This window comes from Lissotriton helveticus, chromosome 4_1 (genome assembly GCF_964261635.1).
Source record: "Lissotriton helveticus chromosome 4_1, aLisHel1.1, whole genome shotgun sequence".
NCBI classification, from domain to species: domain Eukaryota; kingdom Metazoa; phylum Chordata; class Amphibia; order Caudata; family Salamandridae; genus Lissotriton; species Lissotriton helveticus.
The window spans coordinates 2,134,260,167-2,134,278,020 of NC_136063.1; the positions used below are offsets into that span (position 1 = coordinate 2,134,260,167).

At 44.9% G+C, this 17,854-nt stretch overlaps 1 protein-coding gene across 1 annotated transcript in view; it reads left to right on the forward strand.

Moving 5' to 3' along the window:
* ZDHHC15 (zDHHC palmitoyltransferase 15) overlaps positions 1-17,854 on the forward strand; it is a 216,843-nt gene that overhangs the window by 125,312 nt on the left and 73,677 nt on the right. Inside the window, exon 8 of the mRNA XM_078688832.1 lies at positions 5,714-5,846. Coding sequence (XP_078544958.1) covers positions 5,714-5,846 — 133 coding nt within the window. The remainder of the gene's footprint in view (positions 1-5,713; positions 5,847-17,854) is intronic.

Consider the following 17,854-nt stretch of genomic DNA (forward strand, 5'->3'; position numbering starts at 1 on the left):
ACATGGTCAACCACCAATACTTCAACACCTTCCTTAGAAATCAATGAATTATTTTATTTATAAAAAATTTACAATCTTTTAAATCTACAAATTAATGTAACGTTAATTTGTATTAAAATTTAATGAGATCGCTTTTTCAATTGATTCTATACATCACTTTTAATTACTTCACACATAATAAAAAATAGTTTTTTTACTATACGTTGGATTTTTCTTTAAATTTAAATGTCAGAAAAATTATTTTAATATAATATCTGTAAAGTAATCAAATATATAATTAAAAAATGTTGTTACTAGTTCTGTAGCGTTTTTATTTTCTTCTACATTTAAATTAAACATATAAAATAATTTGGTATTAATATTTAACAAAAAGTACCTCTACTTGTTTTTAAGTTTAATAAACCTTTTCCTTTTCCCTGTACTTAACCATTGGGAGATCTCCCCTGTAAAACTACTTTATGATAATATTAATGTACATTAATTGAATATATTTAATTTAACTGCAGAACAAAATAAGAAATGCTACAGCACTATTAACTTATTCTTTAAATAAATATACAAAATTAAATTAAAATGAATCCTGAAAGATTTATTACAAAAAAACTCATCCCAATCAAAATGTTTATCTTTACTTATTATGGATGAAAATGTACAATAGTCTCAGAGGAGAACTGAGCCATACGGTCACAGGCACTTGCAGATGGCAGAGCTGCAGCAGAGTTCTCCAAACGATGTGGGCTGGTCACGACCAGCTCGCTGAGTAGAGTGATTTTAACGTCCGTGGCATTGAGACGCCATGCCTGGCTGGGAACCACTGGCTTTTCAGGGGATGTCCAGGCTTCTCTCGTAGACATGCCCATTGATAGCACTCGTCTCTTCGGATATAGGCGGTCTCAGCGCTAGAGCGTTTCAAGGACAGTAAGGCTACGGCCAGATCTTTGGTCCTTTCCATGGCCGCTTGTCAATCCCAGTCTGCCTTTCGTCCGTATGGGAGGGGCTCCAACAGTGTCTTTACACGCCCAGCCAGCCCGGCCAGCAGACCTCACAATCTTCAAGGCCGAGGACAACATTCTGGAGGTCATGCTAGTCCTCCCTGCCCACTCCCCCTTCCCAGCAGCTGCAGCCTTCAAACCCCTTTAATATGCCCTCTGACCATCCATGGCATCGAGTGGGGGCAGGAAACGTAATCACCTGTACCACTGAAGGTCAATTACATCCCACCATTGGGTTTTGCAGCTCGTCCAAAGGGGCTACACCCTCCACTTTGTGTTCACCCATCCATGCCACCTATTTATGACAAACTGAAAACGGCATCAGAAGTAGGTTGTTGTTACTATTCCCACTACTTTCTGGTGCACAAGAAGAAAGGAGAACTTTTTTCTATTCTATGTATGCACCTTCTCAATCTCTTCCTAAAGAAGGATAAATTCAAAATGTTCACGCAAGTCCTGTCTGCCCTGTACCCAGGAGACTGGATGGTATCTCTGAATGTACAGCACACTTATTTTCACACCCTGTCCTCCCTTTTCATAGATGTTCCCTGCGGCTCACAGTCAGCCAGGAGCACTTTCAGTTTGCTGTGCTCCCCGTTGGTCTTGCCAGTGTCCTTCGGGTGTTCACGAAAGTTATGGCGGTAGTTGCAGCTCACATGCGGAGGTCAGGAATTCCAGTCTTTTCCTACTCTGAGGATTGGCTGTTAACCTGTTCGATGCTAATGACAAGGTCAGCTCGTCATGCAGTTCCACTAGACCTGTGCTTATGACGAGCTGGCCTTGTCATGAACAATGGGAAAAATTAAGATCCAGCACAGCAGAAAAATACACTTTTTAAAGGTGGGCTTCACCGAGGCAGTTGTCTCCCATCTTCAGTCTATGGTGAACCTTCTGCACTCACTGGGAATAACTATCAACGTGCTGAAGTCTCAACTTTACTCCTTCTCAGACGCTCCCTTTCATCAGAGCGGTTCTGGGTACAGTGCAGTTTCATGCCTTTCCTCCTGATCGGCAAGTCCAGGATATGCGCTGTGGTAGTGATGTTTTGACTTCTCTCCTGAATTTTGGTGAGACTGGGCACAGTAACAGTGGAATCGCTCTGATTTGGCAAGGTGTGGTCGAGGGCTCCTTGTCAAGAGGCACTGCGCCTCTGGACATGACTGGAACGTCAGGGCATACCCCTGGTGGTTCAATATCTGGCAGGTTCTCTGAAAACCAGGGTGGACAAACTCAGTTGTCACAGCCTAGCGGATCGAATGGAGTCTCCATCCGGAGGAGGTGCAAGGCCTTTTCCAAGAATGGGGAGAGCCTTGGTTGGATCTGTTTGTCTCCGATGAGAATGTGCATTGTCAGCTCAGTGTAAGCAGTTTTGGATGCTGAAGTTTCCAAGAATGCTCTAGCTCAGAGATACGTTTTGTATCCAGTGGAGCTCAGGCCTCTTCCACCAATAGCACTCCTGCCCAGAGTTCTTAAGAAGGTCCCGAACAACCAGACCAAAGCCATTCTTGTGGCTCCAGTTTGGGCTTGGAGAGTCTGGTATGTTAAACTGTTGAGTACAAGTGCTCCATTCAGCCTGCTTCTTTGGGAGGATCTTCTTTCACAGCAACAGGGCAGGGTTCTGCACCCGAACTTGAAAATGCTTTGCATTCATGCATGGAGATTAAGCGGCAACAGTTGACAGCTTTCGACCTTCTGCCCGAAGGCTGCAATGTTATATTGGCTCTCCACCAAGATGGGATACGCCTGCCGTTAGTGCAAGTTTGTGGCATGGTGCACAGATAAACAAGTTGACCCTCTATCTGCACCCCTTTCCCATGTTATTTTGTTTTTTTTGTTTTTTTTTATTTTGTTTAATCTTGCACTGGCTCAGGAGGGCTCAGATATAGGCACATTGAAAGGTTATCAGTTCGCCATATCAGCATTTCTGCAGTTGCCAGACCAGCCATCCCTTTTCAAGCCCCCTATTGTAAATAGGTTTCTCAAAGGTCTTCAACATATGTTTCTACCAGCTCCTTTCAAAGTGCCAAAGTGGGACCTCAACTTAGCTCTCACATTATTGATGTGTGTTCCCTTCGAGCTGCTATACAACTGCTCTCTCAGGCCACCTATCATAAAACCGGCCTTCCTAGTGGCAATAACATCTACCTGGATTGCAGACACAGTCATCACAGCCTCTGTATCTTACCATCTACCCAGACAAAGTGGTCCTTCCCACTAGAGCATCCTTCCCACCGAAGGTGGTAACTTCCTTTCAAGTATGCCATTCCATCACTTTGCCTACCTATTATGCTCCTCTTCACCCCTCTACCTTGACCAGCACAAAAGAGTTCCGTGAGGATGATCAACTCCTTGTGGCGTACATTAGAGCCAAAAAAGTGTAGAAATGGACCATCTCACAATGGATAGTGCTCTGCATCAAGATCTGCCATTCATTGGCCAAAAAATTAACCTTGTGAGGGTGTGCGAGCTTATTCTACCAGAACCTAGGCTGTGACCACTGTGTTAGCTCACAAAGTGCTTTTCTTGGATATCTGTAAGAGAGCAACGAGGACTTCCCTGCACAAGTTTACGAAGCACTACTGCCTGGACAGGTGGGTCCGGCGACATAGGCATTTTGCCTGTTCTGTCGTACAGGATTTTCCAGTCTAATCTATGTCACAGCCCCCACTGGAAAGGTATTACTTGGATAAGGTAAGGAATATGTGGGTATAAGTCTCTATCGGATGAAGAAGTTACTTTTGTTTGGTGACACCTACTCTGGTAGAGACTCTATCTAGCTGCAGATTCCTTACTGAGTAAAGGGCTGTTTCACCTTTAAAGGCCCTAGTTTTACACACCAGTGGTCAGTGCTATTCACGGCTCTGAACTTCTGGTGTGGAAAGTCATGAAAAGGAACTGAAGTGCTCCAATATAGGCACTTCCGGCAAAGATTAGGGTCATGAAGCCAAATGGAGCCGAACTACACCACGTACCGCCGCGCAGGTGTTCTGTTAACAAAAGATATCCGTATCCAATGTAGGCCCTATTGGAATATTCTAAGGTAAGGAATCTGTGGCTAGATACAATCCCTACCAGTTAAGATGTACCCGAAGGTAAGTAACTTGTTCATTAGTAATAAGCTCACTGGTACAAACAATTATTCATGAAAGACTAATCATAGGAAACTGATGTCAGCGTGCTGGGGTGCCACACAGTGCCACCTGGTGGCGTGGTGCAGCACTGCTGCAAAATATTGTCCAGACCCACTGTGGTGTCTGGGGGACTGCTTAATTGGGTAATATGCAATTAGTTAGAGTATTTACCAGAAAGAGTGTTACCAAATATAAGAAATGTATTTAATTGGCTGACAGTGCCCTACACTTGTGTTTTCTCTATGCCCTTTTAGTTTCGTTCTTCACTATACCCACTCAAGTTTTACATTCTGGAAGCCTGTTTTGTTTTTGTCTCTTGCTGTAGCTTTCCATCTCATTTTCCAGCTTTTTTCTTTCTTGGCCCCCAAACCCTTCAACAACCTTTCTGATTCATCCCATCAGTCTTTTTTGCCAGTCAACTTTAACATTTACCTGAAATTCTGTCACATGCCTTTTTCATTTCCTCTCATCAACATAAACTTCGTAAGATTTGTACCTTTGAAAATAAATCTCAGTACAAACTAAGAAATATGGTTGTTAGTGTTGTTCATATTCATGTGTCATAAATTAGTTTGATCAAAGTAATTTGTCCAGGATCATCCAAAAATAAATGTTCATTGTTTGTTTATTATTTGTACAGTTCAACCAATGCCAGTATACTTAAGCTCCAGTACCCTTCTCAAAGCTCTGCAGACAAATATACAATTTCCCCCTATGGTATACAGATCAGAAATGAGAAAAGAACATGGCACAGCAATCACAATAAATATACTCGAAAATCCTATAACGTAGAAGGTAAAAAATAAAATAAAAATAGTAAAATTCAGCAATTGAAAATGTTGAAAAAACACTTGCAACGCTAGAATTTGTTACTAACCTCAAGGGCACCAATAACATAGTATTTAACCATCCTAGCAACCCAGAAAATAGCTCTAATTAGGTGGTTAGTGTGTGCTATCCAAACATTGCTAGTACTTCGCTTGTTTTCTGATTCTCACTATCATCTGTGTATGCAGGCTGTCCACTCCTAGAAAGAACATTTAGGATAACAAATATGGGTTCTCTGCCCCATAAAGGGTAATGTTAATGTTCTTAATAAAGGGACGATGATGGGTCATGTTGCCAGTGCTCAAAAATGTTAATCGAAATATTGACCCAAACTATTCTAAACCGACATAGAAATTCACCATGTAAGATAGATCAGGTGCATGGGGAGCATTATTGCATCCAGAAATGTAGCTGTTGAAGATTGGAAGACAACTATCCGTAGTCATCCACTGGAATGGAAAATTGAACTTTCTACTCCTGATGAGTGGTGTACGTTTTTATTAAAGGAGAACCTGTTAAAGGAGAACCTCCTGTGCCTGATTTACCATAATGTTACAGTGTCTAGTGGCGTGGAGAAGAGGGTACATTCTGAGGGTGTTTTCTGAGGGTACATTCTGAGGGCACGTTCATGGAGGCAGATTCTTGAGACCCGATTTGTTGATCCATCTGAGAGAAGTCTGGGCCTTGTAATATCACAGATGCACATACTAGGCTTATATCCTCATGAACTTTATTTCTCATAAGGCGCTTATTCTTTTTCAGGGGACACTGGAAAACAGTCGATCGAAGTTCCACATCCTATTCCTTCTCTTTGTGTCCGTCATGTTTTTCGTCAGTTTGTTGTTTCTTTTTGGCTATCATTGCTGGCTGGTCACCAGAAACCGATCTACCCTAGGTAAGGATCTACTTTAAGAGTGTACTTATGTATGTTGATTTATTCCATGAATTATAATGTTTGCCTATTAATACCTTGAAACAATTGTCTAACATCTTAGTTTACTGGCAAAATCTAATCATTTCAAGGAGCCAACAAAGCAAAGTGTTTGGAAATTGTAGACCAGCTTTACAAAGGTCCCTGCATGAGGCATAAATAATGGTAATTATGACTTTAATATCCGTGAGTGTTTGTATAAAAAATATATATATAGGGGGGGCAGAACTGTTGAGCGGCGCATTTATCTCCTGTATTACATGCTGGGCGCTGAGGAGGCCACACGGCCGAAATGCATACGCCCACCCGCGCCATTGTGCTTTGCAGCAATAAAGATTCTCCGATGTGTTCCCCCTAAGTGGCCTCAGACTTACTTTTGGGAAGGTTACTGGACATATTTTGCACTACTTGCCAGTTTAGTGCTACTGGGGCCCCTCCACACAAGCTGGCTTGATCGTCACTGGCAGCGTTGTGCTCCGGCGCAACTTTTCTTCGACTCCGAGGTATCGGAATGCATCAAGCCCACCACTGCAAACAGGAGGGACAGACGCGGTGGTAGAGTCACTGAACTCTGCTTTGGGCTCGGCGCACTGTCGCACTTGCCCCCGTGGATTTACGTACCTGAGTGTGGCGGTTGTGCAGTGACGGGGGACGCAAGGAGTTCTTTGGCTGTTGCAGGCAGTGCGGGACATGAGGAGAAAGCTGCCTAACAGTCCTGCTATTCCCCGCAGAAACGTGGCGATCCTGGCAGAACATTGCATGCTGGGACCAGTAGTTCCTCACCACAATGGAGAACCCGAGCAGGTGACATTGATTACGGCTAGGGGGAGGAGCTAACCACAGCTTTTACCTGAACGAGGTGGGGCAGAACTGTTGAGCGGCGCATTTATCTCCTGTATTACATGCTGGGCGCTGAGAAGGCCACACGGCCGAAATGCATACGCCCGCCCGCGCCATTGTGCTTTGCAGCAATAAAGATTCTCCGATGTGTTCCCCCTAAGTGGCCTCAGACTTTCTTTTGGGAAGGTTACTGGACATATTTTGCACTACTTGCCAGTTTAGTGCTACTGGGGCCCCTGCACACAAGCTGGCTTGATCGTCACTGGCAGCGTTGTGCTCCGGCGCAACTTTACTTCGACTCCGAGGTATCGGAATGCATCAAGCCCACCACTGCAAACAGGAGGGACAGACGCGGTGGTAGAGTCACTGAACTCTGCTTTGGGCTCGGCGCACTGTCGCACTTGCCCCCGTGGATTTACGTACCTGAGTGTGGCGGTTGTGCAGTGACGGGGGACGCAAGGAGTTCTTTGGCTGTGGCAGGCAGTGCGGGACATGAGGAGAAAGCTGCCTAACAGTCCTGTTATTCCCCGCAGAAACGTGGCGATCCTGGCAGAACATTGCATGCTGGGACCAGTAGTTCCTCACCACAATGGAGAACCCGAGCAGGTGACATTGATTACGGCTAGGGGGAGGAGCTAACCACAGCTTTTACCTGAACGAGGTGGGGCAGAACTGTTGAGCGGCGCATTTATCTACTGTATTACATGCTGGGCGCTGAGAAGGCCACACGGCCGAAATGCATACGCCCGCCCGCGCCATTGTGCTTTGCAGCAATAAAGATTCTCCGATGTGTTCCCCCTAAGTGGCCTCAGACTTTCTTTTGGGAAGGTTACTGGACATATTTTGCACTACTTGCCAGTTTAGTGCTACTGGGGCCCCTGCACACAAGCTGGCTTGATCGTCACTGGCAGCGTTGTGCTCCGGCGCAACTTTACTTCGACTCCGAGGTATCGGAATGCATCAAGCCCACCACTGCAAACAGGAGGGACAGACGCGGTGGTAGAGTCACTGAACTCTGCTTTGGGCTCGGCGCACTGTCGCACTTGCCCCCGTGGATTTACGTACCTGAGTGTGGCGGTTGTGCAGTGACGGGGGACGCAAGGAGTTCTTTGGCTGTGGCAGGCAGTGCGGGACATGAGGAGAAAGCTGCCTAACAGTCCTGTTATTCCCCGCAGAAACGTGGCGATCCTGGCAGAACATTGCATGCTGGGACCAGTAGTTCCTCACCACAATGGAGAACCCGAGCAGGTGACATTGATTACGGCTAGGGGGAAGAGCTAACCACAGCTTTTACCTGAACGAGGTGGGGCAGAACTGTTGAGCTGCGCATTTATCTCCTGTATTACATGCTGGGCGCTGAGGAGGCCACACGGCCGAAATGCATACGCCCGCCCGCGCCATTGTGCTTTGCAGCAATAAAGATTCTCTGATGTGTTCCCCCTAAGTGGCCTCAGACTTTCTTTTGGGAAGGTTACTGGACATATTTTGCACTACTTGCCAGTGTAGTGCTACTGGGGCCCCTGCACACAAGCTGGCTTGATCGTCACTGGCAGCGTTGTGCTCCGGCGCAACTTTTCTTCGACTCCGAGGTATCGGAATGCATCAAGCCCACCACTGCAAACAGGAGGGACAGACGCGGTGGTAGAGTCACTGAACTCTGCTTTGGGCTTGGCGCACTGTCGCACTTGCCCCTGTGGACTTACGTACCTGAGTGTGGCGGTTGTGCAGTGACGGGGGACGCAAGGAGTTCTTTGGCTGTGGCAGGCAGTGCGGGACATGAGGAGAAAGCTGCCTAACAGTCCTGTTATTCCCCGCAGAAACGTGGCGATCCTGGCAGAACATTGCATGCTGGGACCAGTAGTTCCTCACCACAATGGAGAACCCGAGCAGGTGACATTGATTACGGCTAGGGGGAGGAGCTAACCACAGCTTTTACCTGAACGAGGTGGGGCAGAACTGTTGAGCGGCGCATTTATCTCCTGTATTACATGCTGGGCGCTGAGGAGGCCACACGGCCGAAATGCATACGCCCGCCCGCGCCATTGTGCTTTGCAGCAATAAAGATTCTCCGATGTGTTCCCCCTAAGTGGCCTCAGACTTTCTTTTGGGAAGGTTACTGGATAGATAGATAGATAGATATATATATATATATATATATATATATATATATATATATATATATATATATATATATATATATATATATATATATATATATATATATATATATATATATATATATATATATATATATATATATATATATATATATATATATATATATATATATATATATATATATATATATATATATATATATATATATATATCCTACTGGCAGTCGCCAGTAGGTATATATAGTTAGGATTTTTTCTCTATGGGTTTTTTGAAAATTCTATGTCTAATAACTTTGGCGTTTGTGGACGGAATTGGCTGAAATTTTCAGGAAAATGGCACATTTTGTTTCTGAGCAGCCCCTGAAAATTGGGGGGGGGTTCGTCCAGGGGGGGTCGAGAAAAAAGGGGGGTCCCAAAACGTGTTTTTAACATTGAGTTTTCCATAGGGCGGTTGGCCTCACTTTTAGCCCGAACGGCTGAATGGATTTGCACGAAACTTGGCAAAATTGTATGGACTGGTAGCCCGATGTGCCTTTTGTAGGTCTCAATATATGTGCTACAGTGGATTTTGAGAAATTAACGTTTAAAAAAAGATATATATCTGTAACAGCGGACCGGGCAGCGCTCCAGGACGCGTACTTTTCGCGCAACGGAGCTTTGTGAAGCGAAGCTGATTGGTTCTCCGGCGTCTGTCAACATTCCAAACAGTCCGTAGCGGCCGCCATCTTGTCTCTCGGTAGGATCGAGAGACAAGAGGAGGCCAAAGCGAAGGGGCAAATGACCATAAGGGGGAATAGTAGATCCTCGCTGACCCCCTAGGTTTGATGTGGAGGTTTTAAAAGGGCCCCGCGGGGCAAAAAAAAAAAATAATAATAATAATCGAACGGCTGAATGGATTTGCACGAAACTTGGCAAAATTGTAGGGACTGGTAGCCCGATGTGCCTTTGCTAGGTCTCAATATATGTGCTTCAGTGGATTTTGAGAAATTAACGTTCAAAAAAAGATATATGTCTGTAACAGCGCACCGCTTCGCGTACTTTTCGCGTTACGGAGCTTTGCGAAGCGAAGCTGATTGGCTCTCCGGTGTCTGTAAACATTCCAAACAGTACGTAGCGGCCGCCATCTTGTCTCTCGGTAGGATCGAGAGACAAGAGGAGGCCAAAGCGAAGGGGCAAATGACCATAAGGGGGCATAGTAGATCCTCGCTGACCCCCTAGGTTTGATGTGGAGGTTTTAAAAGGGCCCCGCGGGGCAAAAAAAAAAAAATAATAATAATAATCGAACGGCTGAATGGATTTGCACGAAACTTGGTAAAATATTAGGGACTGGTAGCCCGATGTGCCTTTGCTAGGTCTCAATATATGTGCTTCAGTGCATTTTGAGAAATTAACGTTAAAAAACAAGATATATATCTGTAACAGCGCTCCGCTTCGCGGAGATAAAATTATATCTGTATTACCTAGCTGTTGCTAACACCAGTTAGCGACGGCTAGTAGGAGATAGCGACCATCTTGGGCCCCACTTTGCATGTGAGTGATATTTATCACTAATGACATGCAAAGTGGGCATGCCAAGATGTTAGCGACTGGAAACAGTCGCTAACATCGCTATCTCCTATTATCAACTTTTGGAAATATTCGAGATAAGCGCGAATATCTCCAAAAAGTAACAGCTGCCCTGAGCAGTTCTTAGCCATGTTATCCAATGGGAGGTGGATAACATGGCTAAGAGCATTAGCTCGGTAATGCATGAATATCGCTGAGTTTTCAGCGATATTAATGCATTGCGGTCGTTTTTTATCGTATTTGCGATAAACCTTGATAATAGTAAGGTTTATCTGCGATAATTTCTGACGGTAAAAAAATCTTTGCAATGCATCGTTAGGGATAAATATCGCTTAACTTTGGTAATATGCCCCAACGTCTGTTAACGTTCGATTCGAAGGAAATCAGGAAGTGTTGAAAAACATTGTCTGCGCAATCTTGTCTTTTTTCAAATGCCACACTTTTGTCGTGCACGGCAGCCATTTTAGATGCCTTGACCAGACCCACTCTGTGCACGCATGGCTCCCCACCCTCGCAAGCATCTCACCCAGGCAGTGGTCACCCCAGCTCTCTGTCTTATGCATGGGTAATAAACCTCCCCCCATCTGCGCTGCTCTTCCCTGAGAATCACACCCTGTGCCCGCCCGACACCTCCCTTTCGCCCTATTCACTACCGCACCCTCTGACACTCCTTTTCCTCTGTGTCCGATTGTCCAGGCCGGTCCTAGGCTATCAGCTAGCCCTGCAGATGTAGTTTATGGCCACAGCTGTAAAGAATCACCCCTCTTCAAAGGAGTTATAGTAGATCAAGGCCCACACTCGATGAGATCCGTCACAGCAGAAGCGTTGCTATTATCTGAAAACCATCCTGTATTGTGATTGGGGAGGGGACCGAGCGTGAAGCGGAAGATTCCAGGGATGACTCTTTGTACATCAAAGTTTTTACAATTATGTGTCACATTAAAAATATATAGCACTCCGACAAAGTAGTAAGATTATAAAACTTTAATAATTTATAAATATATACAAGAAAACAAAAATAGTAATAACATATAAACATTTTTAGGGAAAAACAACGAAGTAGCGGTCGGCTGTGCGAATAGTCCCAACGCAGCACAACGTCCAGATTTCCGGCGTGGGGCGTCGCGGGGAGTGGGTCATCAGTAGCAAACTGTTGTGCGAATAGTTCCAAGGCAGCAGAACGCGCCGAAATCTAGATGACACGAAAGTGATGTCTAGTAAGTTGCCACCCAGCAAATAACGGCGTGGGGCGTCGCGGGGGTGGGTCATCAGTAGCAAACTGTTGTGCGAATAGTTCCAAGGCAGCAGAACGATGGCACCAAGGTGATGTCCAGTAAGTTGCCGCACTGGTTTTGGTATCCTACAATGCTGCTCCGAATAACGGCGTGGGGCGCCCCGGGGGAGGCGGCGTGAACGGGCCTCTCCAGGTGGAGTGTCATCTGTTGTAGTGGGGCGCCCCTTTACCGTTTCAGTTGCCATTCCGTCCGTTTTTGGTCCACTGTGTCAAAAGCCGCAATTCAGCTGAGTTGCGCCCACTCTTGCGGTGCAGCGATAGGCGCTGTCACAGGACTCTCACAATGGCGGCAGGCTCTTTCCTTTTTGGGCCTGGTCCACTGAAATGGCCCTGGGACACCTTGGAAATCGGACGCTTGTCTGCTAGGTCTTGGACCCCATTCTCGAAAGCGTCCCCTCCGCCTTGAGAATTCATCAAAAGTTTTGGGGGCCCCGACTCCTGCAGGCTTCTGGTGGGGAGCGGCTGCCATGATTGCTCGCGGAATGACCACGACAGAGCTACGAGATGGTGGTGCTCTCATGCTGACGCCAGTTTAGTCTGAAACATCCAGAAACAAGGTGGGGCTTTCATCGTTTGGGAAAAAAAAAAGTTTTCATCCAATGAAAAGTGTTGTTTTTAGGTCATATGATCAAGCCTTCCATCATTAGGAAACCAAAAGTAAAATGAACCAATGAAAAGTTTTATAAACAAGTCACATGACCTGTTATGCGGCATAGGGTATAAAATGCGGAGAAAATACGTTGGTACGTGAGGCGGCGTCAGTAGCGGACCGATGTGCGAATAGGCCGAAGGCAATACAACGCGCCAAGATCCGGATGGCACCGAGGTGGTGTCCAGCAAGTTGCAGCACTGGTGTGGCCATCCTACAATGCTGAAAGTCGGCGTGGGGCGCCCCGTTGGCCTGTGAGTTTGCGTCAGTAGCGGACCGATGTGCGAATAGGCCGAAGGCAGCACAACGCGCCAAGATCCGGATGGCACCGAGGTGGTGTCTAGTAAGTTGCCGCACTGGTGTGGCCATCCAACAATGCTGAAAGTCGGCGTGGGGCGCCCCGTTGGCCTGTGAGATGGCGTCAGTAGCGGACCGATGTGCGAATAGGCCGAAGGCAGCACAAAGCGCCAAGATCCGGATGGCACCGAGGTGGTGTCTAGTAAGTTGTCGCACTTCTGTGGCCATCCTACAATGTTGAAAGTCGGCGTGGGGCGCCCCGTTGGCCTGTGAGATGGCGTCAGTAGCGGACCGATGTGCGAATGGGGCCAAAGGCAGCGCAACAATATTTTCTGACTGACACCACAAGGCGCTGAGATGCCAAGATCCGGATGGCACCGAGGTGATGTCTAAGTTGCGGACTGATGTGCGAATGGGGCCAAAGGCAGCGTAACAATATTTTTTGTATGGAAGATACCACTAGGCGTTGAGATGCCAAGATTCGGATGGCACCGAGGTGATGTCTAGCAAGTTGCTGTACTGGTGTGGTCATCCTACAATGCTGAAACTCGGCGTGGGTCGCCCCATTAGCCTGTGAGATGGCGTCAGTAGCGGACCGATGTGCGAATAGGCCGAAGGCAGCACAACGCGCCAAGATCCGGATGTCACCGTGGTGGTTTCATAGTTGAGAGGCACTTCATCTGCAGTGGGGCGCCGAGATCCGGATGGCACCGAGGTGATGTCTAGCAAGTTGCTGTACTGGTGTGGTCATTCTACAATGCTGAAAGTCGGCGTGGGGCGCCCCATTAGCCTGTGAGATGGCGTCAATAGCGGACTGATGTGCGAATGGGGTCAAAGGCAGCGCAACAATATTTTCTGAAGAGAAGACACCAAAAGGTGCTGACATTCCAAGATCCGGATGGCACCGAGGTGGTGTCTAGCAAGCTATGCAGTTGAGTTGTGTGCGCACTTGCGGCGAATAGGTCGAAGGCAGCATAACAATGTTTTTTGAATAGAAGACACCACAAGGCGTTGAGATTCGGTTACCACCGAGGTGATGTCTAGCAAGTTGCCGCACTGGTGTGGCCATCCTACAATACTGCTCCGAATAACGGCGTGGGGTGCCCGAAGGGGGGGGAGCCGGCGTGAATGGGCCTTCCTAGGTGGAGGCTCGTCTGCTGTAGTGGGGCGCCCCTTTACCGTTTCAGTTGCCATACAGCTGAGTTTCGGCTGCTCTTGATGCTACAGCGACAGGCGGCTGCAAGAGGACTCTCAAAATGGCGGCCTGTTCTTTGGATTTGGGCCTGGTCCACTAAAATGGCCCTGGGACACCTTAGAACTCGGACGCTCGATTTTTTTTTCCTTTCCTGTACATGCAAAAAAAGGTAAATGCCCGGTACGTTACACGCTTCATCTGCCACGATGAACTCTCCAGAGGAACCGAAAAAAAATATAGTTGTGGTAACTATACCATGCATCGTCATATGGAGAGGTGGCACCACTTAATTATAGTGCTGCATAAAAGAGAGATTTGGAGGAGAACCCCTGACCTGCTAGTACATTCATCAAAGAAGTGGCACTGAGAGCTTCAGAGGCAAGGGAAACGGTCCCAAATATTTAGAAGAACTTTGGAAAGATTAAAATGACATGTTTAGATTGTGGCAAATTAATTTCATGTGGACAGATGAGTGTTACTCTAATAAATACAGCATATGAACATCATCATAGTCGATGGTTGGTAGAGACATTTTGACTATATCCTGGACCTGTCCGTCCTCGCCCAAAATGGCGCCGGAATAAATGGGACTCGTAACTCCTTGTTGTGTACTGGTTGCAGAACCTTGAAATCACGAGATACGTATGCAGTTTTGAAGCACATGGCGGGCGGGGACGAGAATTGATTGACTATTTCGACATCCCTATTGATATTAAGTTCTGATGTGTTATTGATTACTGTACTGTTGAAAGTTCGAATTAACGTCACCCATGGTACTTGCCCGCAAATGTATATCTAGATAATTTTATTGTAACTGGCCCTGTCGTATTTTAATTATAAAATGTACGTCCACCGATTCCGTAACTGTTAGACACCTTAGTTCTTGCAACCTAATGGCCCGCCCGTTACGTTCCTCTACAGTGTAAATGTCTATTCATCATATACGATTACAGTTTGCTCTGTGGCAGGCCCACGTGGTTATAGGCTCGTATTTGTATAATGAAATTTTCACAATAAAGGTTTTTAAAAGAAAACATGGTAGTAGTATATACATTGGTAAAGTTTTTAATAATAGTGACTGTTTTAGAATCATTAAAAGGCAAGTGAAATAAAGCAGACCAATTACATGAAGGGTAAAAGGTATAATACGAAGGAACGCAGTAAAGATAAATGGTCAAGGGCTGTTGTGTTTTCTATTCCTGCAACATAAAGTGATCGATAAGAATCTCATATTCAGGCGTATCGGCGACTAAGACAGCAGGTCGACCCTCTTTTGCTCAACGGCTCCGTCATGGGACGAAGAAACGCTATTTTTCTCGAAAAAAGAATATATTTTACTTGCAGGACAGTTGTAAAATTTCCGGGAAAGTACATTAGCCTGGAACATTATAACATATATTTAAGAAAAAATAATGTTCGGAAGTAATGAAAAGCGTAATTTTTAGGTCATATGACCAAGCCTTTCATCATTACAATAAGAAAAGTAAAATGAACCAATGAAAAGTTTTATTAACAAGTCACATGACTTGTTATGCTTACGTTACGCGCTGCGCGCCCCGGATGACTTCCGGATGCGCTAACGCGGCGCGTCATATGACGCATTACGCGACAACGCAGGTACAGAATATAGTCAAAATGTCTCCACCAACCAGCGGTCGGAACACAACCCCTTTCAGCAGGCTAAATAGTTCTGTTAAATGACAACAGAAGGGACAGGCAACAAGAACCATCAGTCAAAGAGGGGAGGGCTAGTTCTTCTCTACCGGGTTACATTGGGGCGCTACCGGAACTGATCGAATTGGTAGTCTACAGTGTTTCTGGATGTTTCAGACTGAAGCTGGGGTTAGCATGAGAGCAGCACCATTTCGTAGCTCCGTCGTGGTCATTCCGCAACCAATCATGGCAGCCGTTCTTTATCGTTATTTTGGGCGGGGTGGGTGGCGGAGCCGAGCTGTTTTGCAGCCATCATTGTGTGGAGTTCAGTTCATCTCACTAGTTTTGTATTTGTCATGAGGGGTTGTTCCTAATGTTTCTATTTTAGCGAGGTCAAAAAGAGATCCCATTAGTGGCCTACTGATTTTGCTCGATTCCTTTTCTTTTTTTTTACACGATTTTTCGTTATCTGCAAAGACTAAACAGAGTATTGCGACTCTGTGTTTGTTTGTAAATAGAGAATGAACCAAAGAGAACTAATTCTAAAACAGTAAATACTTGGATAACAATCAATCAAATGGAGAGAGAAGCAGGCACGACGGATTACAACGGGGGCAAAGGCCTGCGTTAACTACCTTTCACTATCTGCAAAGAGAGAGTACTCCTAATAGAAATGAGGGGGGGGGGGCACCATTCAAAGCAGATCAGTGTGCATAAACACGAAAATGTTTTCACTTACCACGTACTTGATATTCGACAGCTTATGATATTTGCTATTAAAAAACCATTGAAATTCACTGAAAAAACCATAGGTTATAGACCATATATAGTTAGGAATTAGCATTTACAAAACCTTGAAAATTCACTGAAAAAACCATAGGTTATAGACCATATATAGTTAGGAATTAGCATTTACAAAACCTTATTTTACTCACACAAAACCATTGAAATTCCATATATAGTTAGTTGCACTAACTATATATCGCGCACCCGCAATCCACTGCTGATCATGTCACATATTACATCATTCATGACATGGTCAGTGACATCACTGATGACATCACTGATGACATCTCAAATGACATCACTGATGACATCACTGATGACATCTCATTTGACATCATTCTTGTGCTAATACGATAAACCTCTTCAGACTCTAATATAACCTTAGATACACTCAGTGTATACAGACACTCACACACTGCCACTCATCCATGGAGTTACTCACACACCCAGTCAGTCATGCAAAGAAACAATCTCACCTCCATTTCTTCAACTATACAGTTAAACACACCTTACTTATTGAAACATATACTAACACATATTTACTCTCTTATACAATCCCTGATACAAGTTCACAATGATCGATACAACCACTCACTCATTCAGTGGCTCTCATGCACAGTTATTTATATATGCCAACTCTCACATGTACTGTGTTTTACATATGTACTTACTATGACATGTAGCATTGAGATATCCATTCACTCATCAATACACTCATGCACACAGTCAACTGCCCATGTAGCTGTTTCCACATGCACTCTTGAACTCATACACCTAGTGAATAAACTGCTCACACATCTATGCATAGTCACACACCTTCCAGCCACCCCCACACAAACTCAATCTCCCATAGAAATACTTGGGCAACCAATTAATAACACATATAGCCTCTCGTATAGCTAATGATCAACACATGCAGCAGTTTACAGAACAACAGACATAATGATGCACAAATTAAGACAGTTTAGTCACTAACCCATGCATTCAGTGAGACACATTTAATCACTCACTCATACAGTCAGTCACGCACCTACTAAATCCTTCATCCAGACACTTATACATCCACTCATTCTTCAATATGTAAGACATATTTTAACTTTACAGAAACATACAGTCACTGGATGTTGTCATCAGTGATGTCATCACTGATGTCATCAGTGATGTCATCAGTGATGTCACTGACCATTTCATGAATGATGTAATATGTGACATGATCAGCAGTGGATTGCGGGTGCGCGATATATAGTTAGTGCAACTAACTATATATGGAATTTCAATGGTTTTGTGTGAGTAAAATAAGGTTTTGTAAATGCTAATTCCTAACTATATATGGTCTATAACCTATGGTTTTTTCAGTGAATTTTCAAGGTTTTGTAAATGCTAATTCCTAACTATATATGGTCTATAACCTATGGTTTTTTCAGTGAATATATATATATATATATACACACACACACACACACACACACATTCATAGTGACTTATAGAATGCAAAAAAGTATCTTGGCAGCAGTGTTGTGCTGTATAAAGGAGATGTTATTGTACAAAAGTTGGTAGGGTGATGGTTGAGAGTTC